The following is a 24,835-nucleotide window of genomic DNA, read 5'->3' as shown; positions in this document are numbered from 1 at the left end:
TGTGTGTGTGTGTGTGTGTGTGTCCCCATCCTCAAAAACCATTTTGAGTTCTTGAGAAAAACCAGCTCCAAGAGAGAAAAAGGCAAGTATACAGATCTGAAAGAAGATATTTGGTGTGTTTGTTGAAGAACTAGATTAAGAGATAAAGTGCTTAAAAACTATAAAACAGTGAATAATACTCAACAAGAAGGTAGCCAATGAATGGTAACATTCTTCTCTCTAATATTTAGGACATTAACAAGGATATTCTTGTTTGGAAAAAAACTCCTACACCCAAATAAATCCAGAAAAAATATCCCAAGGGCAGAAACACATGTGCAGGGCTAGAATAGAACTTAACTAGGAACATGCAAAAATTTATTTTAATCACTCACTTTCTTTAGAAAAGAAAACGCAAATTACAACTACAAACAGATACCATAATGCAATAACAGCAGAGAAGAGACACTTGACTTAGCTGCTGAGGGTCAGAACATGCTGTTCAGAGAGGATATCACAGTGCTAAGTCTGACCTTCAAGAATCTACACAGAACTCAATGTACCCAGTACAGAAATTATACCCACCATCTCTTTTTGCAATAAACATCTCATAGCTCTCTCCATCCATCTCTGCGTTTATATAAAAATTGAGCGCTTACTTCTAGTAACCTAATTATAAGTAACTCAGGAAGCAGGAATTCACCTCCCTGTACTCAGTGCTTTCTGATTAATTCCCCTGTCTAAAGGCACTCTGGTTCCACAGGCATTAGGTTAAACACTAGGTGAAAGAACCACAACTAACCACCTTAATAATACCATATACTTTTTCCAACATTTACACTAATCCATCATATTTTGAATATGTTCATAGGAAAAACTTTTAATTCAATCATTCAGTAAGAGGCACATCACATGTCAGTGAACAGGGATTACTCCTGACTCATTTCTGGCAGAGCTCAGGGGACCATATGAGGTGCTGGTATCAAACTCAGGTAGGAAGCATGCAAGGCAAACACCCAGCTCGTTGTATTTTCTCTCCGGCTTGATCCCAGTAAATATCGATTGCAGTAGGATTATTAATTAGCTGTTGACACTAAGTAAGACAGACCTACGTCTTGCTTGCTAAACCTAGATGCTACTAAGTAGATACATTCTTGGCCCTGTAGCATAGCCATAAAAGGGCAGAAAATTTACCCTTTCTAATGCTATACCCTTCCAAAGACTCCAGGAAGCCAAGAGTTAAAATCCACCTAATTAAAAGGCTGCTCTGAGCAAGGAGAAAGATAAGGGGAGCAGTATAAGGAGCCACACTAAAGCACTCTTGTGATTAGGAATACTAAAAGATCTTTCCTGCAGGAACTAGCGACCTCATGTGGAGCCAGTTTAGAGGAAAGAGAAGCTCAGTTCCCAGGCTGCGCCCAGAAACATTCTCCTGCACTGCCCTCTGCTGGCCATCCACGCTCACAACAATTTTTTTATTTTTTATTTTTATTGTTAATGTAGGTTTCTCTTGAAGATTTTATTGAAACCATTGTGATTTACAAAGTCCTTCATAACTGGTTTTCAGACATACGTTGAATAAGTATTAGTCCCACAAGTGTCCACCTCCCTCCATCAATATTCCCCAAGTACATCCCATACCACCACCATCCCAACCCCCACGCTGACAAATATAACAGGCCCATTTTTAAGTTTAGATAGTTAAAGTTTGGATTTCTTAATTCCATTGTTGCTGACGTTGGCTTGGATATTTAGTTCTATCATTTTTCAGCACTACTCATGTATAATCGGAGCCCCAGACTCCAAAACGGGGATCTGGTGAGGCATAAGACTGCAAGCAAACGTTGACGCAGGAAATAATCCACACAGTGAAAAGGTACAATGAAGGGTTTAGGACAGGGGTCTCAAACTCAATTTACCTGGGGGCCTCAGGAAGCAAAGTCGGGGTGAGGCAGTTCCGCATAAGGGATTTCGCTTACCGAATATTCGCAATAAAAAAAATCGCATTAGTAAGAAAAAAAAATCGCAAAAAATCGCATTAAACATTTGCATACCCCAAATGGAACTGCTTGGGGTATGCGAATGTTTAATGCGATTTTTTTTTCTTACTAATACGATTTTTATTGCGATTATTTGGTAAGCGAATAATCGCGAATACTGCGATATTTGAAGGCCGGCCGCGGGCCACAAAATGTTGTACGGAGGGCTGCAAAAGGCCCGCGGGCCGCGAGTTTGAGAACCCTGGTTTAGGAGATCTAGCACTCAAGCAAGGAATCACATCACACAAGCTTTCTGCTCCTAAGAAGGAAAACAGTTTAGTGGAGAAAGACCTAAGAATGAATGCCTGTCTTCCTCAGACCCCTGCTTTTATTGGTGAGAACCAGGCCATACCCTAGGGTAGGAGAAGAATACGAAGTAGGGAATAATCCAATAATCCTAGCCCCAGATCACACACTAGGGTGAAGTATAAATATTGACTGGAGTGGGACCAGTAAGCCAACACCAATGTATCTGAGACCACTTGGCCCCTGGCCCCCATCCTTTCATATTTGTGTTTCTCCTCTTATACTCAGTTTCATTCCTTCTCCTCACTATACTTTGGGGTCAAGGGTGTTTAAGACAACTCCCATTTAGAACATTGCGTTTCTCCATGCAGTTATTCTAAATACCACATATAAGTTATATCATTATTTATACATCTTCTTCTGGCTTACTTTTTTAACATAATGTCTTCCAGTTCTACCCATGTTGCTGCAGATTGCATGATTGCAACATTCCTTGCAACTATTTAGTATTCCATTGTATATATGTAGATCTTTATGATCCACTCTTCTGTTGTTGGACATCTAGATAGATTCCAAGTCTTGGCTATTATACTGAGTGCTGCAATGAATAGTGGTGTGCATACATCTTTTTTGGGTGAATGTTTATCTCCCCTAGGGACAGATACCTAAAGGAGAGAATGCTGGATCATATCAATTTTGAGTTTACTGAGACCCCTCCATACTGTTTTCCATAGGGGTAGGACCAGGCATCATTCCTATCATCTGTGGATTAGAGTTCCTTTTTCACCACATCTCCACCAACAGAGATTGTTCCCATTATTTTTGTATGTGCCATCCTCACTGGTGTAAGATGGTATCTCATTGTTGTCTTAATTTGGATTTCCCTCATAAGTTATAATGAGCATTTTACATGTGTCTATTGGCCATCTGTTGGTCTTCCTCAGAGAAGTGTCTGTTTATTTTCTCTCTCCATTTTTTGATAGGGTTTTTAGGTTTTATGGTGTTAACCTTTGTGACTACTCTGCATATCCTATATTGAGTGCAAAAATTTTCTCTCATTCAGCTAGATATCTTCTACTTTTAGCCCACATTTCTTTGCCATATAGGAACTTTTTAGTTTGATGTAGTCTCATTTATTCAGATTTGATGCTATAGTCCTTGCCAGTGGCATCGAATCATCTAAAACTTCTTTGAGGTCTAAGTCTTAGAGTGTTCTGCTTATATTTTTCTCAATTAATTTTATGGATTTGGGTCTAATCTCAGTGTCTTTCATCTACTTTAAATTGACTTTTGTGTAAATTCACATCAACTTTTTCAAAGAAATTCAGAGATGCTTGATTCTATTATGTTTATTCCCATTAAACACGTACCATTTCTGTAACTATATGTATGTGTAGGCTTTGTTGCATTTAGTATAATACTTCAAAATGTATGCCTGTTTAATTTTGTCTAAAAAATATTTTGCTGAAATTCTTCTCCACTATACAAGTAATCTTTATTACACTGAAATATTTCCAAGTCTACAGAAAGCTTAATAGAACCATGAAAAATAATGGAGTAGTATAATTGTATTCATATGATCTTCTCCTAGAGTTATTGATAGCTAATACTTTGCTATATTTGCTTTCTTTCTTCTCCTGTTCTCAGAAAAGCTTTCTTTTTACTTCTAACCCTTTTAAAATAAATTGCAGTATCATAACCCATCGCCTAAAATTTCAATGTATATCTCCACTTAAAATGAGGATATTATCCCACACAATGGTAAGTCCACAAACATAATAGTATATATGTGCATATATGTCATACATATATATCACTCCATATACAACTTTCCTGTGTCCCTTTAATACCCACTCTACCTGACTTTTTAAAACCTGAATCCTGTCAGGATTATGTGCAGAATTTGGTCCCAGTGTATTTTCAACATCTTTTAATCTAGAAATAGTAACCCTACTTTCTGTCTTTTCTAACTTTAATATTTTAAGGAGTTCATTTTATTTTTACAATTACCTAGTTTTCTATTGATTTTATTCATTTGATAATCTAATAGCTAATGTCTCAATATGTTTAAGACAGAGCTAGGCATCTAAGAGAAAATATATGCATTGGAGATACAATTTATTAATGGCTTTGATTAAAAATGAAAGTAACTAATCTAATTATATTTTTGGTTAACTAGCCAAAAGGTGGCCCCAGTTACTAATAGGAATAATTGGAAAAGAAGCAGTTATGAGGGAGTTAAAAAAAAAAAGGGAGTTCTGTTTACAACATGCCCAAGCAGATCAAACTACAAGTATGCAGAGAATCGCAGTAGCTATTATCACCACATAAAAGGGGCTGTGTTAAAAATACTAGGGATGAAGATAGAAACTAAGTCCCCCCAAATCCAAAATTAGTCAGAGACACTCAAAAAATTATTCAGGATGGATAGGGAGAAAGAACTAGCTTAGAAGACAAAGAGAAAGAGCCAGTGATTGGTAGTTATCAAAACAATGTGGAATTGTAGCTGGAGAGACAGAACAGAGGCACTTGCTTTACACAGGGCCAACTTGAGATTGACCCTGGCACCCCATTTGGTCCCCCAAGCCCTTCCAAAGTGGTTCTTAATGAAAAGTTAGGAATAATCCAGAGCACTGTTGAGTATGGCCCCCAAATCCAAAGAGATAGGAGTGGAGTCCTCAAAGCAAGTGGAAAAGAATATTTGGAAATGATCAGAGCAGTCACATTTACATCAAATCAGACTTGAAATCAAGTAAGATGAAGATGGCAAAGAACCCAGAGAGTTTGACTATAAGAGTTTGTAAGTGACATAGGCAGTCTTAATGATGAGGTAGGAACAAATAAATAGCATAGAAAAATGGAGGAAGAGGTCAGTTCTTCTGCAGAAAATACAAAAGATTGAAATTTCCATTCCTCCCAAACATCTTAGAATATTCTTAGAAAGTTGAATCCTAGGAGGGCGGAGGGAATACAAAACAGAACTCATATGACATTGGGCAGGAAATGTCTGTTATGAATAGAACCTCTGTAAGTAAAGAAATTTTATGCTTTTCTTATCTCTGGAGACAGAAATGTAAGATTCATTAAAGCCTTTCTCATGAACCAACTGGTAAAAAGCCACAGAATGATGAAAAGAGGTCTCAGGATGGCCATCAGACTGCAAATAGGAGGGTGGAGCAACTAGTCTAACGTTGAGCCACTGTGCCAAGAAAGTAAGACTGAAAAGAGAACCTAACATAGGAAATATGTACATAGCTGAGGTTATATTTATGATAAGTTCCAATGAGAAACTGTAGGAGACAGAAAGGTTATCTCAAGAACAGGCAGTATGAAATCAGTTAGAGTGACTAAGGAGGTAAATAAAACACTTAAAAGAATGAGGGAAGTCAGTAGTGTGGTAATTACAGCCTTGAAGATTTCCATAAATCAGGCATGCATCAGCTGGGACTGTGTAAATGCATACATACATGGAGGTGCACATAAATCAATCCACTGGGAAAAACATTTGTAGACATGTTTATAGATATGTTTGAAGGGATGGGGAGAGCAGGATTTTGGATGAATTATATGGAATAATTACTATACCAAAAAAACCTGTTAAATGGACACTAAAATGAAAGATAATCAACCTGGCTCTCTTCTGAGTTATTCATCACTATCCATGAAAATGCTTGATTCTGCACAGTGAGAGAAACTTGCAACAAAACAAAAAAGAAGCCGCAGTGATTGGGAAGATAATTGCACACACATATTCAACAAGGATTCAATATATACAGAGAACACCTCAAACACAGCAATAACAAAACACACAACTTTATTTCTGGTAAAATAATGGAAGAGATGTTGGCAAGCAACCCCATAAAAGTATAAGAAATTATATATCACAGGAAAATAAAAAACATTATCAGCCCAGGACCTGGTTTTCCTAAAAGACATGTGAATCTATCTTAAAATAGGTTACCTTAAGATGGAATATATAGGTAAGGGATAGGACTCTGAAACAGACTGATGTGCACCAGCCACTAGTAACTGTTGGAAGAACCAACCTATCATTGGCAAGACCAATAGTGGAAAAAACAGTAAACCTTCCAGACAAAGATAGTTTCATTCATCTGTATCAAAGAGGAAAAAAAGAAAATAGACAGTATAAAAAAATCCCTTGGTCTTCAATGACAAAACTCAGATAATCAAGCAGTAAAGGGTAGGAGAGAGAGTAAGAAGAAATGGATAAGCATCAATGGAAGGTTTTGTACTCTTTGGTGGAGGGGAAATACAACCACCATGTTGCGCACAAAAAAAAAACAATAAATATTAACACTGTTGTAAATATGTTACCTATACTACAATAATAAACTTAAAACGGATCAAAGATTTGGATGTTAGATGCATAAAATACTTAAAAGAAATCAAGAGACCTGAGATATCAACATCAGAGATATATATTTATAAACCCAATTTCAGAGTTAAAGAAAATATAATAAAAAATAAACAAATGGTAGTGCATCAAAGTAAAATGCTTTTGTGAGTAACAGAGATAGTAAAGGAACAGTGTGTGGCTTCCAGCCAAACTATACCACATACAGAGGCCAGGGTGGTGGCACAAGCGATAGGGCATTTGCCTTGCAAAACGGTCTAGGACAGATTGTGGTTTGAGCCCCCAACATCCCATATGGTCCCCCAAGTCAGGACCGATTTCTGAGCACATAGCCAGGAGTAACCCCTGGGTGTCACCAGGTGTAGCCCCAAAACCAAGACCAAAACAACAACAACAACAACAACAACGAAAAACAAAAATGTTATCAGGGGCCGGAGAGATATCACAGAGGTAATGTGGCCAACTCAGGATGGAGCTGGGTTCGATTTCCAGCATCCTATATGGTCCCCTGAACCTGCCAGGAGCGCTTTCTGAGCACAGAGCCAGGAGTAACCTTTGAGTGATGCCAGAAATGGCCCCAAAACAAAAGCAAGCAAACAAACAAACCAGTTCTCCAAACATCACCAGGAGTGGCTCCTAAATACTGCCAGGTTAAAACCCTCCAAAGCAAAAAAACCCTCCAAAGGAAAAGTACAAACCATAAAAATAAAAAAGCAACCTAGAAATTGGGAAAGGATATTCACATTGCATATATCTGACAGGAGTTAATGCATATATACATACATATATAAAATATATAAAAATATATATAGATTTCTAACTCTCAACTCAGTCAAAAGGTCAAGCAATCCAATTCTTAATGGACAAAATACAAGAACAGACATTTCTCCAAAGAAGACAGATAGCCTATATATATATATATATATATATATATATATATATATATACACATATATATATACATATATATACATATGAAAAGAGCTCAAAATCACTATTAGTGAAATGTGAAATGTATAACAAAATCACTTTGCTATCACCTCAGCCATAAGAATGGCAAATAACTAAAAAAACTGGGAACAAATGAAGGTAAGAACAAACAAAAAGAGTAATTCTGGTACACTGTACATCAGAATGAAAATTAGTGAAGACTCTTAAAAATGGTATGAAGTGGTATGAAGCCGGAGAGATAGCACAGCGGCGTTTGCCTTGCAAAAGTAGATAAAGTGCTTGCCTTGCATGCAGTCAACCCAGGTCCTATTCTCAGCATCCTATATGGCACCTAAACCCGTCAAGAGTGATTCCTGAGGGCAGAGGCAGGAGTAACCCAAGCCAGTTATGACCCAAAAACAAACAATAAATAAATCCCATATTATATTATCCAGCAATACATTTATAGGTATTAAATAGGATGTCAAAAGACTAACTCAAAAAGATATTCACACTCCTATGTTCACTAGAGTATTGATCACAATAGCTAACATATTGACTCAATTTAATAAGCATTGATAGATGAATTAACGAAATGCCACTGAAAAATAAAACCATGCCTTTTGAACAAAATGAATGATCTTAAGATGACTATGCTAAGTAAAATACATTAAGAATTTGAGCACAATGATATGTATCACTCACATGTAGAATATGAGTAATTCCAACATACTGGCAAACAACATAACTTGAATTGGAGCAAATGCTTTGCTTCCAGGTTTTATATTAGTATTACATGGTCCCACAAATAACAAATGTTATCAGAAGCAATATTTGAGTACTGAACTGAGATTAGCCCTTTACCACTGTCCGGTGTAGCCCAAAAGCAAAAAAATAAATAAATATAAAACAAAATTCTATAGGGCCAGAGAGATAGCACAGCAGTAGGACGTTTGCCTTGCTCACAACTGATTCAGGACAGAGGATGGTTCAAATTCCAGCATGCCATATGGTCCCTGTGCCTGCCAGGTGTAATTTCTGAGTGCTGCCAAGAGTTACCCAAACAAAACAAAAACAAACAAAAAAGAAAAAAACAAAAAACAAGACTCTACACTTGGAGTAAATTATGGTGGTGACAAAGTAGAAGGGGATGGGAAGAGACGAAAGGAGAATAGGGAGTTTTTTGGGAGGGGGTAAAATACCATAGAATATCAATGGTGTGGGTGTAAATATATACATGCAGAGATGTAATGTTAAATCCCTGAAATTCCATAGTATCTATTCCATAATTTTTTTTAAAATTAAAATCAAATAAAATTTAAACATTTTAATCTTTATTTAAAAATAGGCTAATTTAGGAAATGGAACCATGGAACAGTAGGTAAGATACTTTCCAACCTGGGTTTGATCCTCAGCATCCCATATGGTCCTCTGCACACTACCAAAAGTGATACCTAAGCACAGACACAGGAGTAAGCACTGAGCAATGCTGAGAGTTGCCTCAAAACTAACTACATAAATAAAATAAAGTAAAATAAAATAAATAAGCTGATTTAGAATGCAACAAAGTCCTCACAGGTTTGTAGAGGATTGAATCTTCACCATTAGTAAAGTATAGAAATTATAAGCTTGTTTTCAAGATTAAACTCAGAGAACTTCCTGTTGACTATTTAGAGCCTTGTTATTCTTTCTTGGCTCCCTGATATACATGGCTGGAATGAGCAAATGAGGCCGACTTGTAATACAGTTAGACTGTGAGAAATAACTTTCAGTTGATCTTTAAAAAGAGCACCTTTAATGCAAAGGTTCAAGTGAAGTTTAACACTAATTGAAGCTGTCAGACAACTTAAAATTTCTTCTCTTTTCAAAAAAAGCTCATCTTCCTTCAGATAAAAAGTGAGTGATTGATTAGTCTGTCATTTTAAAAGAAGATGGTAATGTTAGTAGATACTGAATTTCCTGATAAATGGAACCTATTGTGTTCCACTTGGAGTTCATGCATGTATGTAAGAAAAGCAGTCATTTTTATACTAAATCACCACAAGTCAACTATTTTAGTTTTAAGCATTTTCCTTCTAAAAATTATTTTAAGTACTATTGTTTTATATAGCACTGTATAGGTTTTATATACATTATAAATTAGTTTTGTCCTGACATTTGTGCCCCCTCCCATCCACTTTCTTCCTAATTCTTCCCCTTTCCCTTTACTAAAACTTTAATCATTGGTCTTTTAATTAAAAAGAACTTGTATTACTTAGTTTATCTTTTGTCTATTTACCTCTCCCTATACATAGCCTGTATTTCTTGGGGGGGGCGGAGGAAGTGTTGGTTACTTGATTATTGTTATTAGCCTGAAATTTCCTCTAAAATGCAACTCCTCCAGGAACTGTTTAGACACATATAGATAAAACCACTTCAGAAGAGTGAAAAGTAAGTTTGTAAAAGTTTCATTTGAGTGCTTTTATAGCTATAGAAAATGTGCACAGTAAAACAAAAAAGACCATCTATACTTATTAACTGCTAACATTTGCAAAAAGGCTCATTTTATTTCTTGAGCTTTATACATATACATATATATAAACATTCGAATTAGATACATATGTATATGCTCTACATATGTACACTTATTTCTGCTGATCTATATAGGTCAGCTGTAGGCATTACATATTATGTTTTTCTCCTTCAGACATCCTACAAATACAGAATCATTAAAATCTTACAATGTTAACTAATATACATCAATATTCAAACTTTCCCATATATCTGTTTTATTTTATTTTATTTTATTTTAGGGACATGTCTGGCAGGGCTTACCCCTTGGGGTGACACTGCACTCCCCTGAGTACACACCTGGTAGTGTACCTTATGTCATGCTAGAGAACAAACCCAGGTTAGCTGCTTGCAAGGCCCGGTACTGTCACTCAAACTCCCTACCATCTATTTTAATTATTTTTTTATTGTCATTCTACTTTTTTTGCTCAGGAGCCAGTCAAAAATTATGGATTATATTTGGTTGCCATGATCCTTTCCTTGAGAAGATGTGTCTCCCTAATTTATCTTTCATGACTGTGACAAACAGTTCAGTTGTTTTGCAGAAAATCCCTAATTCAGATTTGTCAAATCATATCTTCATAGTTTAGATCCTGATTAAAATTTTTATTGTTTTAGGAACTGGAACTATAGTATAGAGGGTAGGGCAGTTGCCTTGCACACAGCCAGCCCAGGTTTAATTCCCAGCATCCCATGTGTTTCCCTGAGCACCACCAGAGGTGAATCCTGAATAAAGAGCCAGAAGTAACCAGTGAGCACCATTGAGTGTGACCCATAAAAAACATAAAAATTATTGTTTTGAAGCACGACACTTGAATGATGCTGTGGATGCCTTTTCATAGTAATGCCTATACTTCAGAAGTTTTGGGCCAACGAATATATCCCAGACCCCCAACCTCCAAAGCAGGAAACTAGGGAGGCCCAGGGAAAAAACAGATAAAAGCCAAAGCTTCAGTCTTTGCACTCGTGGCTAGCACTAGCTGCCCGCCATGGAGCACTCCTGCAGGGATACCAGGATCAAAGTGAGAACTCCTTCTCCTCCTTCAGTAACCAATGGTCAGCACACACTTTGATAATTCGACTACTATGGCCAGCAATGTCTGTGGATGTTGTGAAAAAGTTGAGGAGTGTCAAGGGGGGGTGGAAGAAGACATCTCGGAAACTCTCCACTCACTTGCACTGCTCCTTCTCGCTGGGGCGGGTGAGAACACATCTCCACTCAGGGGTGACCACGGTGAACCCAGCTTTCCATCAGTTCCCCCAAGACACCCTTGGGCAGGTACTTGTGCATTTTGTACCCCTGGGTCATTGCTCCCCAAGAATATCTTGCCTACTCAAAGGCATCCAGTGAATGCTTATAATAGACCAGCCTGCTCTCCTTGGAATCCAAGGAAAACTCCTTTTTTAAAAAAGGTTCTCTCTGCTTTGGGCCAGTCTTTTCCATGAAGCCTTGTTTGAGGTAGTTTCAGGTGATGAAGGAAACGAACTCAGACTCAGGGAGCTCAGGAAAGGCCTCCTTCAGGTACTGCAGCCAAGCTGCATGGAGGGAGTTGAATCAGTCCACTATCTTCTTGTCTCTTTCATGGTATACAAACAGGTTCCAGAAGTGACCTTCTATAGGTGATCTGCAGCCCGTGGGAAGTCCCAACCTTCTCTGTCTGGAAGGTGGCATTCAAATCCTAGTGCTGGTGACAGCTTTGGGTCCATTCCCCTCCTCTTCAGTGTAGTACTTCAGGAGACTCTCTCTGGCCAGGCAGACAAACCTCCTGCTCAGGAACTGTTTGTTGTCTCTTCCTCACTTCCACATGAGCTCTTCTCTGCTCCATTGAGGCAAAAGAGTTTTCCTATCAGCCATAGACTCTTGTTTCTCATCCTTAGTCAAATCCATTATTCCTTTAAGACCAGGTAGACACTGGTGAAGGAGGGTGTACTTGTTATCACCGAAACCCAACCACATACTGTTTGTAACCATGGTGCTTAAATGAAGATATATAATAATATATATAATATCTCAGATAGATAGATGATAGATAGATAGATAGATAATAGATAGATAGATAGATAGATAGATAGATAGATAGATAGATAGATAGATAGATAGATAGATAGATATTTTAAAAAAGAAAGACCAGGCAGTCGCTGGCCTGGGGGACATAGTAGAAATCAGGGACTCTGGCTTCGTACTCAGCTTTCACACACAGGTTCCCATTGTGGGTAATAAACTCCATAATATTGTCATTCCAGACATCAAGTTTCATGGATTTAACTCTGCTGATGTCAGGAAAGTTGTGATGGACCCCAGGGCAGTTCAAATGAAGACACCCAACTTGTAAGAGGACCAGTCAGGATTCACCAGCCCACAGACAGCACGAGTGCCATGACCGCTACCTGCAGAGGCTCTAGCAGCCGCTTCTATTTGCACTTGTGGTCACCCATGTCCCCCCGGAGTCTCAATGGGGCCAGCGCCACCACCCCCTGCCCGCAGCTGCCCATTCACAGCCTTTATATCTATACAGATGAGTGAAATGTGATTATCCTTCTCTGTCTAGCATATTTCACTTATAGATGGATAAGTGATACATGGATATATCCATGTTGTAAATGACAAGATTTCATCATTATATGTGTATATATATTTAATATATTTTGTTTAAAAGCATATCAAGAATCTTCAAATTTTTCACTCAATTTCACAATATAGAATAAAGTAAGAACTACAGGCACATATGCTACTTGGATCTATATACATGGTGCCTGCATACACATGTGGCCTGCAACTCTTCCCTCTTGAAATGTAGACTTTCCTTTTTTAATGCTGGGTTGTGTACCAGGGTGTTTATGTAATGACAGTTGGACTTGGACACACCCCTTGGATACCCCCACCATAATGACAGTTGAACCTGAACATGCCCTTTGGACACGCTCCCTGCCATGTTGGATATAAAAAGAAAAACTTGGATCATAGAGAGGGGTCCAGGATAGTGAACAGAGCAGCTGCTGGCCCACAGGAGGCCAGAGATAAAGCATTGATGAGATGCTGCCTGCTTTGTATCTCTCTCTCTCTTTCCTTCTCTCTCTTTCTCCTCCAGGCCTCCCCTTTCTTTCCCTCTCTCTGAACCCCACCCCCCCCATAGCAGCAGCAGGCATTAGACTCCAGGAAGAATAAGAAAGGATACTCTCTCTCCCTCTTCCCTCTGTCCCAAGGGGGCAGTCACTACAAGTTGGTCCTTGGGTGGGCTCTTGGCCTCCCAGCAGCTAGGCCCCACACAATCCTTACAGCTTTGCCGCACCTCAGGGTCTTTCAGCATTCAACCTACAGCCCTGGCAGTCTTGGACCTCTGCAGCCTTACAGCAGCTGAGCAGCAGGCAGATTTGCAGCTTATTGCAGTAACATGCAGAAGCCTAGCAACCTTGTAGATAACTGCAGTAACCCATCTGTGGGAAACTGTAGTGAAAGATTCTTTGCCTACATCTCTCCTCTCTTGAGACGTAGACTTTCCTGTCTTCATGTTGGGTTGTGTACCAAGGCTTTATTGTTGAAGAAGCTCATGTTCTTTCTTGAGTGTATTACCCTCTACCTTTCTTATCCTCTCCTTCCTCTCCCTCTCCTTCCTCAATACCTTTGATAAAGCAAGCTTTTACTTAAAAAAAAAAAAAAGTTGTATTACAAGGAATGCAGACTCACTTTGTGTAACTAGGAAATGAGAAGAATAGTATAAAATTCTTTTGGCTAAGGGATTTAAGCAGAAAACCACAGGATATAGTGTGGGAGTGAAAATAGTGTCTAGGAAGTATATATTCATACTTCTATCCAAATTCTATGGTTTATATTTGCACATTTCAACTTAAAAAAAGCATGATGATTACTTTAGTGGCATTTTTTCAAATATTCCAAACTATTGGCTGTTACCAATAAAACTTTCCAACATATAAAAAGTTTTATTAAATATTTTTAATTTTGAAAATAACATTATAAATAAAAAACGAGTAGGAGTGGAATGACTTTTAGGTAATCAAGGCCAAGATTGCTATTAGTTTTTGGAGGTAGGTAATAAGTAATTGCTTACTTTGTAAATAGTTAAAATTTCTATAATAAAATGCTAAAAGTAAAAAGGCAAGGACATACAAATTTAATGTTCTAAATTATCTGACTTCTCAGAAATATAATTAAATTGCCAAAGTGTTATAAATATTTCTCCTTACACCCACTCAATTTTGACAGTTATATTGTCATAGACCAGTTACAAACTGTGTCTGGCTCCATTATCCAGATGACTTTTAGTAGCATTGTCGTGCAGCTCTCCTGCCTTAAATCCTTCCTCACTGAACAACAGCAATAGTAGTAAAGGTAGTAGTATCAGCATTTACCAATTAAAATGTTCATAAGCATTAATAACAATATATACATGACAAATTCCTGATACAGAAATGTTCCATATATAACAATTAAAATTTGTATAAGTATTAAATAATAAAATATACATAGTGCTATTACCAGTTTCTAACAAAAATGTTTCATACTATTATTATGAAACGTAAGTTTTATGAATTTTTTTCATAAGTGTTTCATAATAATAGTATGAAATAATAAGAGATATTATTACTTAATATCTAATATTACTCTAACAGCTAGAGTTTATTACCTACTAGTAGTTTGTTTTAATAATAATATTACATTCTAAGAGTTTTGGTTGTTTTTTTCTTTTAATTCTAGGATCTGCTTAGTTGCTAGCAATGTTATGCTTTTTTCTATGTTATTTACGTACCCTAAACCAGACTTTTTTGCCAGAATTCTGCTAAAATCTTCAATTTTATTAATGGCATTTTGAGGTTCAGGTATTATTTTTGTATTAATATTTTTATTTAGGCATCATGATTATAAACAAACATGTTTGTAGTTGGGTTTCAGTCATTAAAAAAAAGAACACCCCTTCATCAATGCAACTTTCTCACCACCAATGCTCCTATCTCTCTCCTTCCCCACTCCCTGCCTATATTGGAGATGGGCATTCTATTTCTCTCACTACTACCACTGTCATGATAGTTGTCAGTGTACTTATTTTTCTAACTAAACTCACCACTCTTTGTGAAGTTCAGGTACTAAATGCCACAGATAATTCTCATGGAGAGTACCCTAATCTGAACTTTCCCTAAAATACAGAAATAATTCCATAGGCAAATTACTCCAGGCCTTCTTGATCACAGTAATATATCTACTCAGGGACAGATTCTGAATAACGTCTGAGTCCATCACCCATCTCCTTGCACCTGTGCTAGGTCCTTGATAGTTCACTGAGAGGGTTCCCAAACCCTATTATTCATGCCTTCCCATATAGCTTTGGGAGTTGCATTCCACCAGGGATTTATTTTGCAGCCACCCTTCTAGTATCCTTCTGAAAAATTCTTTTATCTCCACTCTGGCCAAAGTTAGTTTCCATAACTCAGACCAATGCTTCTTAAACTTTTTTCACTCTAGAAATCGGTCAGAAGGAAAAAGACAGATGCAGAACAATCTCATATATGGGATGTAAAGATACATAATGAGGTAGCAACTAAAGTACAAGAAATCGCTTCTCCTGGGCATGCATCAGGCCGAGTTTGCAATCTTGACATCATGGAATGTCATTTTAAGTGCAGACCCTAGTATATACTGACAAATTAAAAATGTTTAAAGCCATTTTTATTTGCCAGCCACACTATGGACAGAGTATGTACTTCTGTAAACTCAATTCCCTAAATTTTAGAGAACTAGTTAATACAAAAAAATTGATCTACTAATTCGACTGATAACTATGTTGCATGGCTATCCAATTTTTTTAATGTGTTGAAAAAATGTCAAACAGTATGCCTGCATGTAATTCAACATCAGGCAAGAAATGGTAAGAACTGAAAAAGAGAAAACGTTACTGAATAGTTTACCCCACACACACATATTACTGTTTGTATAGTAGCAAACTGTAGAACTCGAATATAAAAAGTGGAAACAATGCAGTAAACTCATGGATACTTTCTCAAATGCCAACACCTGTTCTAAGTGTATTCCAAATGCGACTTTTCAATGGAAACACAACAAAACCAGCAGTGCCAGGGTGCCCATAACTGGGCCAAGACACTCCCCTCCCCCAAAACACACCAACAATGCAGTGCCTGGACAGGACTGGGATACAGGACAGGGCATCCTGTTCTAGTCCTAAAGTCCCCGAGCACTTGGTCGCCTTCCTCCCTCCCGCGCCCGCAGGGCTGAGTACTTACAGCTCTGGTCTCGTACAGAACCAACTTCTGGACCGAGCTGATAAGGGGGGCGGCAGCGGAGAGCATGGCCAGAGCAAATAGGGTACCCAGAAACAGGGCACCAGGCCGCAGCCCAGATTGTGCAGCCACCCCCACGTGGTTGGCAGAAATGTCACCTCAGACCCTGGACCACAGATGCACCCAGGATCAAATGCACCACTAGGCACTCAGAAGACCCACAACCTAGTGGTTTCCGGATTCTTGGGCTCCACCTCCAAACAAGCCCCGCCCTAGAAGCCGGGAGGGCAGGAGGCTGTGCCCTAGAAGGGGCGTAGACAGGTGCCTTGCGCCTGCGCACTTCTCAGAAAGGAAGCCACAGTTGCCATCATTGTTTAGGGCAGAGAAAAAGTGGGTGGAGAAAAGATTGCTAGAGCAAAGCTGTCACTGGATTCTCGGAGCCACTGAGTTACTTCCTTCCCTTGGAGCGGATCTCCCATGATATCATACTCATCCAGCCCCAAATGTGAGGGGTTTCCTTCACCTACGTTTCCCTTACTTTCAGGGAAACTTATTCATGGTCCTAAACCGAGTTCAGGTGTTTTTTCCCTCACGTCTCTATTGTGAGAATCAAACATCTCCATTTTATTCGGAGTTATTCAAGTCATTCCAGAAATGACTTCTAAATCACTGAAATCGAAGTCTTTATTTTGCCAGATATTGGTATCTAAAGTTAAACACTAATAAATTCTAACAATGTGCAGTCGAGTGTAATATTTGTGTATTGTACATATGTAGTGAAGCTACTTATAAATATACTTCACCATATATAAGTAGTATTAGAATATGTAATATATTATATATTATGTATATAAGATGTATATATGTAGCTTCACTATATGTGTAATATATATATACATATACATATAAACTTTCGGTTTGGGCAATTTAGGGTTTAAAATACAGATCTGTAAGTTCCTCTCTCTTATCTTCACCTTAAATTGTTGTTGTTTCCTCTTTTATCGTCACCTTATGTATTTGTGAAAATGGGTCTATTTAAAGTTGGGAGATACAACGATGAGTATTTTAACGTGAGAAAAAAATCTGTCACTCACGAAGCCCCGCCCCGACCTGCCCAGCGTCCAGGGTTCCCTAGGCAACTGCCAACAGCTCCTGCAGTCTGGGAGCTGTAGCGAAATAGACTAGGATTAGCAGCAGCCAGGTAAGCAGGCGCCAAATCCCCCACCCCAAGGCATTTGGCTAAGTGTTGAATGGAACCCCACTTCATGCTGGACCTCAGAGCCAGTTCCTTTTATTGCAAAACTACACTTTGGGATCTCTTGAGTAAATTATGGATTTTTAAAACCGCTACGAGTCTTTATTCTATAATTACTAAACTCCTTTAAAAGTGACTGCTAACCTAGCTTGTACAGAAGCGTTTGGATTTTCAGGAGGTGCAACACCTATGAATCTCAAAACCTACCTCTAGAAGGGTTCTCAACTGCTAATAATTTAAGGGGGAAGAATATGTGTTGAATTATAGTACAAATACATACCATGTTGTAATATTTGATATTATGTTTAATTCGAGCAGCATTTTAAATATATATCTTTAAAAAAGGCATGCAGGTGATGTGTTCTTGGTAATGAATTTTAAGAATTTTTTTTTAAATCAGCACTGGCATTTCTCTAGTTTGAACTTTGCCTACACACCTGTCTGAACTGCTAAGTAACTGTTTCCCTTTACTTTATGGGACATACCATATCTGCATACTCAGGGTGTTCCATTTTTCTTAAAATTTATGGGGTGCTCTTCCTACTTGTGAGTCACCTGCAACCCAGCTTGGGGTATATATAATTCCCTTGATTAACGGCACTTTTTTTTTCCACTGTGGACAACCCTTTGTTTACCCTGGAGCGTGTTCCCCTTTCTCTAACTCTCCTTCCTCATATTTCCTAAGTAAAATGCCAGTTGCTTTATTATTTGTCTTCTGAAATTTTTTTCTGCAAGAGCAGGCAACAGGCCTGTGGAGATTCTGACTTTCATTTCCACGCGGGGCTGGTGCTTCTGCAATTTTTGTGCGTTCTGACCTCCCCAGAACAACATTGGTGAGGCTGGCTTCCAGCAGGAGGGTAAAGGGAGCACATGTTCTTCTAGTAACTATGTCACCTCCTTTGTCACTCACTAACCACTCACCAGAAAGCTTATTTCTAATTTCCTTTCATATTCCTTTTAGTGAGAGCTCAGAAATGAGGATGCCTTTTTAGTATTTGCATTAACTGAGATCTTTTAACTGGGGAATTAATTATTTCTGTTTCATAATAGAGACCAACTTCTGAGTATTTCCTACATTTTCAGTTAAAACAGCTCTTAAAATACGTATTGTGGCTTCTAAATTCTACAATGAAGTCATTTCATTTGGTCTTATCTGTTGTATTTATCCAGAGCCAGATACTGAGACAAAAAATTGAGGGCTGGAAGCAGTGGTGCAAGCAGTAGGGTAGTTGCCTTGCACGCGCTAACCTAGGACGGACCTCGGTTCAATCCCCCAGCGCCCCATATGATCCCCCAAGCTAGGAGCGATTTCTGAGCGCATAGCCAGGAGTAACCCATGAGCATCACCAAGCGTGGCCCCCAAAACAAACAAAAACAAAAACAAAATTGAAGGCCAGTAGTTTCTGTGAGAAGTGATAAAAGGAAACTTCAGTGAGAAAGAGAAGGAAACTAGTAATAGGAATATTATCAAGCAAACTTCTCTATAAACTGGTTCTCACCAGGTCTGACACAGTCAGCATTTTGGATTAACTAAACCAGTAGTCTTCAAGCACTGATGCATAGTGCAGAAAGTTTGAAAACACTGGTCCACCTCCTTAGTTTTTTGCTACTGCCTCCTGTCTGGTATGTGAGATAAGTACCAGAGAACGATGTGTGTTAAAGGGTTATGCTAAATTAAACTTCACAATATGGCATTTGTTTCAAAGAGCAAGAGAACCCCAAATTAAGATTGATATTCTATTGCTAACTATTCTGAGTAAATAAAAACTATATTTAGCCCCCTTTTCTGGTGGGAAAAGTAGCACATCACCAGATGGCACCTACAGAGAACTGCCAGATGAAATGCTAGGCTAGTAAAGATCTCATCAGTACAGCATTTGCAATGGCAGTTACTTGGTTAAGTTCACTGTGTCTTTTTTTTTAACTTATTTATTTTATGTAAAGAAAATACATCACATAGTTGACATAATTGACTAATACATTTTTCAGATAAGTTATTTTTTTTAAAGAATAGAAAAGGGGAAAAGGAAGAGAAGAAATTAAAAAAAAGTATAGTGGCAAGCAAATTTGTGAAAACTATTGTTTCTCTAATGAGATCATTAAGGCATTGGCAGAGGTTAAGTACTCTCTTGTTATTTCATTTGTTTCCAAACATTAAGTAACCTCAGCTATACATTGGCATATAAACTGGTGTGTTTCTATGGGGATGACAGCATCAAACAAATGAAGTAGTTCAGGAATTCAAAACACTGTTACTGATACCGCAGTTTTTGTGGAACATGTTCTCAGCTGCCAGGTATCCCAGAGTAGTAGATGTGTGTGTGTGTGTGTGTGTGTGTGTGCGTGTGTGTGCGTGCGCGCGCGCGCGTGTGTGTGTGTGTGTGTGTGTGTGAGAGAGAGAGAGTGGGGGGGGGGTTAAAGGTACCTGTAGTCACTCCAAAAAGTCTTGTTGATATCAGCCCAAATACCAGCATACCTAGAGTCTGGTCAGATTGGCATGTCTGCAGAGAATCATAGAGGAATTGTGAAGAAGGACTATAAGCAAAGTGGCGATTATGGGTGATAGATGCAGCAGGTGTGACTTCAGCAGAGTAAGGGCTTTTGGCCTGACCCTCTCCTGCTGAAATTGCCAGATTTCAGCTGTGTCACCAGTATATACCCATGATTTTTTATAGCTTGGTTTACATCTATTTCAAGAAAATAGTAAGTCTATGGACCTGTCTGGGTGTGAACATGGCAACTACATTTGTGAAAGTTCACTGTGTCTTGGTTGTTCTGTCATTTTTATAAATGTAATTTAATCATCACTTCTGTTGACTGATCATTTGTCTCACCCTGAGTAACTCTTCTCTTTGTCTTTGTCTCTCTCTTTCTTCCTTTCTGTCTCCCTCTCTCTGTCTCTGTCTTTGTCTGGCTGGTTAGCTGTCCCCTCAACTCTCATCACAGATTTCTGTGTGACCTGCTAGATATGCTGTCCATTTTATTAATGGCTTTCTTTTTTTGTTTCTGATTGTTAAGTACTGCCCAACCTCTGCTCTCCCAACTCCTGGCATTTTCCATCAAGACACATAGGAACTCCATGTCATAGCAACCTTCCATTCCACTTGGCTCACAAAGCATGGTGTCCCCTTCTAAGTTTATTCCTCACATTATTCATGAGGAAAGTGTCTTCTGGCCATGCCAGAGTGTTTCCTGATGTGTTCCCTGGCCTCATAAAATAAACCCAATGAACTTGTTTCCTGTGAGCCTTTGATAACCTCCTCTTGATTCTTTCAAAGCAGTTCCTGCCCTTCTGTCTTGTTTTCTGTAGCAAGCTACTCTTTGCCAAGCTTCAAAAAAGTTTTATAACAACAAATGAGGATGAGTTATTCTAGCCTGATGTTGAACCACTAAACCACATGTTAATAAAATCCTGCATTATCATATTCCCTTGCCTGGCAAGAACTTCTCCTGGGGGTGTCCTCCTGGTTTCTGTTGATAATCCTAGCAATTATTTGGGCACTATAGGTATTCTTTGCCATCCTAGTGTAGCTCTAGGGAAACTTTTTAAGCAAACATGACAAAAAGCAAAAGGTTGATGAATTACTATTACTTATATAGAAGAATTTTTAAGCACTTTCAGGTCCTCCAAATAATCTACTAAGTCATAAAACCTAAAATACCAGGGGGCGGAGAGATAGCACAGTGGTAGGGAGTTTGCTTTGCATGCGGCCAACTTGGGAGGTACCCGTTTCGATTTCTAGCATCCCATTTGGTCCCCCAGCCTGCAAAGGGCGATTTCTGAGTGCAGAGCCAGGAGTAACACCTGAGCACTTTAGGGTGTGGCCCAACAACTAATCAATTAATCAACCAATAAATAGTTTTAAAAAACTTAACTAAAATATCACTCCTAAAGGAAAAGCTGGAAAGCCTGATAAATACACCATCACCATAAATCATTTCTGAAGAATGAACTTAATGACTGCAGCTCATGATGTTCTTTCTGCAAAACAAAGACTGATGCTCGTTTCACTCTTTACCTTAGTATCACAAAACAGAAATGCTTCTTGGATTTCTTTTGCCGTTGGTTCATATTTTTGTTTTTGTTTTTGTTTTGGGGCCACAGCCAATATGCTTAGAGGTAAATACTGGTGCTGCATTTAGGAATTATTCCTGGAAGGTACTGGAGAGGACTATATGGGATACAAGGTATCTAACCAAGGTAGACTATTACAATGTAAACACCCTACCTGCTGTACCAATACTCTGGTACTAATACTTTGGTCCTGCTCCTTGGATTTCTTTTGGTAACTGAAAATAGGTACTTAGGAAAGCTATTTGTCAGAACAGAAATGTTCTAAATTTGAAAGATGTGTATCTTCTATTACAATTTTCCCATTTGCATTACTTTTTTAAATATTAAAACTTGCCATTCCAGCTTATGTTTCATGAAATTTTTCATTAAAATATTTTAAGCAGCTAATGATGGCTCTTATTGTGTATTTTTCTATAATATTAAAATAATGTTGTCAAGTTAAATCCACAGAAATATTACTAAATCACACAGAGACATATGATCATATTCCATTTACTCAGGCACACTTTTTGTTGTTTCAATAATTATGTACTAGTCTACAGGATTCAATTTATTCTTTTTTTGTTTTTGGTTTTTTGGGGGCCACACCCATTTGATGCTCAGGGGTTACTCCTGGCTAAGCGCTCAGAAATTGCCCTTGGCTTGGAGGGACCATATGGGAACCCAGAGGATCAAACCGCGGTCCTTCCTTGGCTAGCGCTTGCAAGGCAGACACCTTACTTCTAGCGCCACCTCTCCGGCCCCGGATTCAATTTATTCTAATTTTGAAGTCTACTCATAGAGTGTCTTCATAAAGTTTTGTAATATTTTCATAAAAAACTTCTTTATCACTTGCTATATTGAATCCTGGTTACTTCATGATTTTGCTGCTAATGAGTCATAGTTAACTTCAGTTTACATTTCCTTGATGCATAGTTCTACACACATAGAATCAATGTAATATATTATTTTATGTATAAAATATAATATAAAATACTATTTCAGTATAAATGAATCTGAACCTCACCATGTACACAACTAAGTGTGACAGTAAGAGTCATTTTACCACATTAAAATGGAAAATATATACATGCAAATAAGTTCTTATCTAATAGAGATAGGAACACACAAATCCTGTGGTGCAATGGGACCTTACACCCTGAACATTGACATGATGACCTGGCACAAACCTCAGAGGTTTGGGCATTCTCCATTCACCCCTGAATCAGGGAAGCCATCTATGAAACATCAAAAGTTGTCTATGACATCACCTGGAAGCAATCCTCTACCAGGGAAGACTCTACTGCTGCTCTGACACCGATTTACTTAAAAGAGTCTTCCCTTAACATTGAGATTTAAACAACAACAAAAATGACCTGCGTACTGGACAGGGCTTTCTGCATTGCCCTAATTGTGAGTTGAAATTAGATGACGCTACGCAACATCCTGACTTCAAAGTAGGGTATACAGATTCCAGGATCTTCAATACAGAAACATCATACCAACAACAGAGACTGTGTGAAAAATAAAACTGTATGGGCACTACAGACAATGACCTGGATTGGACAAACTAGTTTGCCTGGAGCCTAGAATTGGACTTATGTCAGGAAACTTCAGGGGTAAGGTCTCCTTGTATTTAGGCCAATGTTTTTCCTTTCCATGTCCCCCATACTTTGGTGGGCTATGCAAACGATAATTGCCACTCTAACACTGTTTTTACAGTGCTCCTTTGACTCTAAACCTTTAAGAAACCACTTGTAAAACCATCTGGAACTGAACTTTTGTTTTTGTTTAGTTTCAATTTCCATTCTTGAATATGTCTGTTGGTGTTTTTTTGCTATTTGTTCCATTAAGTCTTGAATGGCTGTGAGATTCTAAAACTACGTTTATTTCCTCTGGATGATTCAATTTAGTTATATAAAATTGTGCATACTAATCTAAAAAAAGATTGCTCAAGGAAAAATAGCAAACAGCCTGTCTCCTACTTCACCAGTTGTTTTCCATTCCTGTTTTTCAGATGGGTCTTCTGCAGTCCAGAGGGGAAGGTAGTACTGTATTTCTGTTCTGTAGTGATGAGGCTGAAGTCTAGGAAGTGGTTTCCTCATAAAAGTTAGTCCAGACATTCTGAATAGGGGGAGAGGGAGAAGAGGAAAGGAGAGAGAGTAGGGGAGTGCAGGAGAGGAGAGAAAAGAAAAAAATGTATGTCCCAGAGACAGGCAGGGAAGAAGGCATAAAGGAGGATGGGAAGGAAATTGGAGACATCAGTGGTGGGAAATGTGCACTGGTAAAGGGTTTTGTATATTGAATGACTTTAACTGTGGAAAAAACAACAAATGTATTATGAACAATATTATAGCCATGGTGTTTAAATAAAGTATAAAAAAGAAACTACATAAGGATAAAAATAAAATAAAATAAAATTGGAGACATCAGCTTCAATATCTACACCAAAATAGAGAAGTCAAAAAAATAGATAAATAAATAAATAGATAAAAAATAAAAAAGAAAAGTTCATTGTATATGCAAACTTGAAGATAGTTGATATTGTTTCAAATTTAAAATTTTTAAAATATATTGTGTTTCTTTATTTGGGTCTCTCTACTAACCATCAGTAAAATGTTGTAGCTAGTATATATGCATTTATTATTAGTGTTACAGTGATGGTTTAAATAAAATTATTTTAAGTAGTTAATCATAGTTTGCCTTGCCTCTTTAGTTCTAAACAAAAACATCATTATTTTCTCTATTTTTCAGTTTGCTTTTAAGCCACATCCATTAGTGCTTATGAGTTACTCCTGGATCTGCACTCAGTAATTACTTCCTGGGTGTGCTTAGAGACCATATAAAATGCTGGGAATACAACCTGGGATGGCCATCTGCAAAAGCAAACATCCTACCCACTGTATTATTACTCCACCCTCAATTTTTCTGTATTTTTAATGAATGATTAGGAAGATTTATTAGAATACAGTTTTGACTTTAATAATTAGAAATTTCAGGGCCAGAGTGATAGCACAAGGCAAAGGGTGTTTGCTTTGTACACGACTGAATTAGGTTCCATCCCTAGCATCCTCTATGGTTCCCCCAGCGTACCAGGAGTGATTTCTGAGCACAGAGATAAAGTAACCCCTGAGTGCCACCAGGGTGTGGCCCCAAAC

General features: G+C 38.1%; 1 protein-coding gene and 1 pseudogene across 1 annotated transcript in view; both read right to left on the bottom strand.

The window, feature by feature from the left end:
- FIG4 (FIG4 phosphoinositide 5-phosphatase) overlaps positions 1-16,563 on the bottom strand; it is a 131,317-nt gene extending 114,754 nt beyond the window's left edge. Inside the window, exon 1 of the mRNA XM_049771169.1 lies at positions 16,372-16,563. Within this exon, the coding sequence (XP_049627126.1) occupies positions 16,372-16,437 (66 nt within the window). The 5' untranslated portion in view covers positions 16,438-16,563. The remainder of the gene's footprint in view (positions 1-16,371) is intronic.
- LOC126006147 (arf-GAP with dual PH domain-containing protein 2-like) lies at positions 11,137-12,555 on the bottom strand (annotated as a pseudogene).
- Positions 16,564-24,835: the final 8,272 nt, after the last annotated feature.

This window comes from Suncus etruscus, chromosome 4 (genome assembly GCF_024139225.1).
Source record: "Suncus etruscus isolate mSunEtr1 chromosome 4, mSunEtr1.pri.cur, whole genome shotgun sequence".
NCBI classification, from domain to species: Eukaryota; Metazoa; Chordata; class Mammalia; order Eulipotyphla; family Soricidae; genus Suncus; species Suncus etruscus.
The sequence above is the reverse complement of the archived record's forward strand: the minus strand, read 5'-3'. Positions and strand labels throughout refer to the sequence as shown.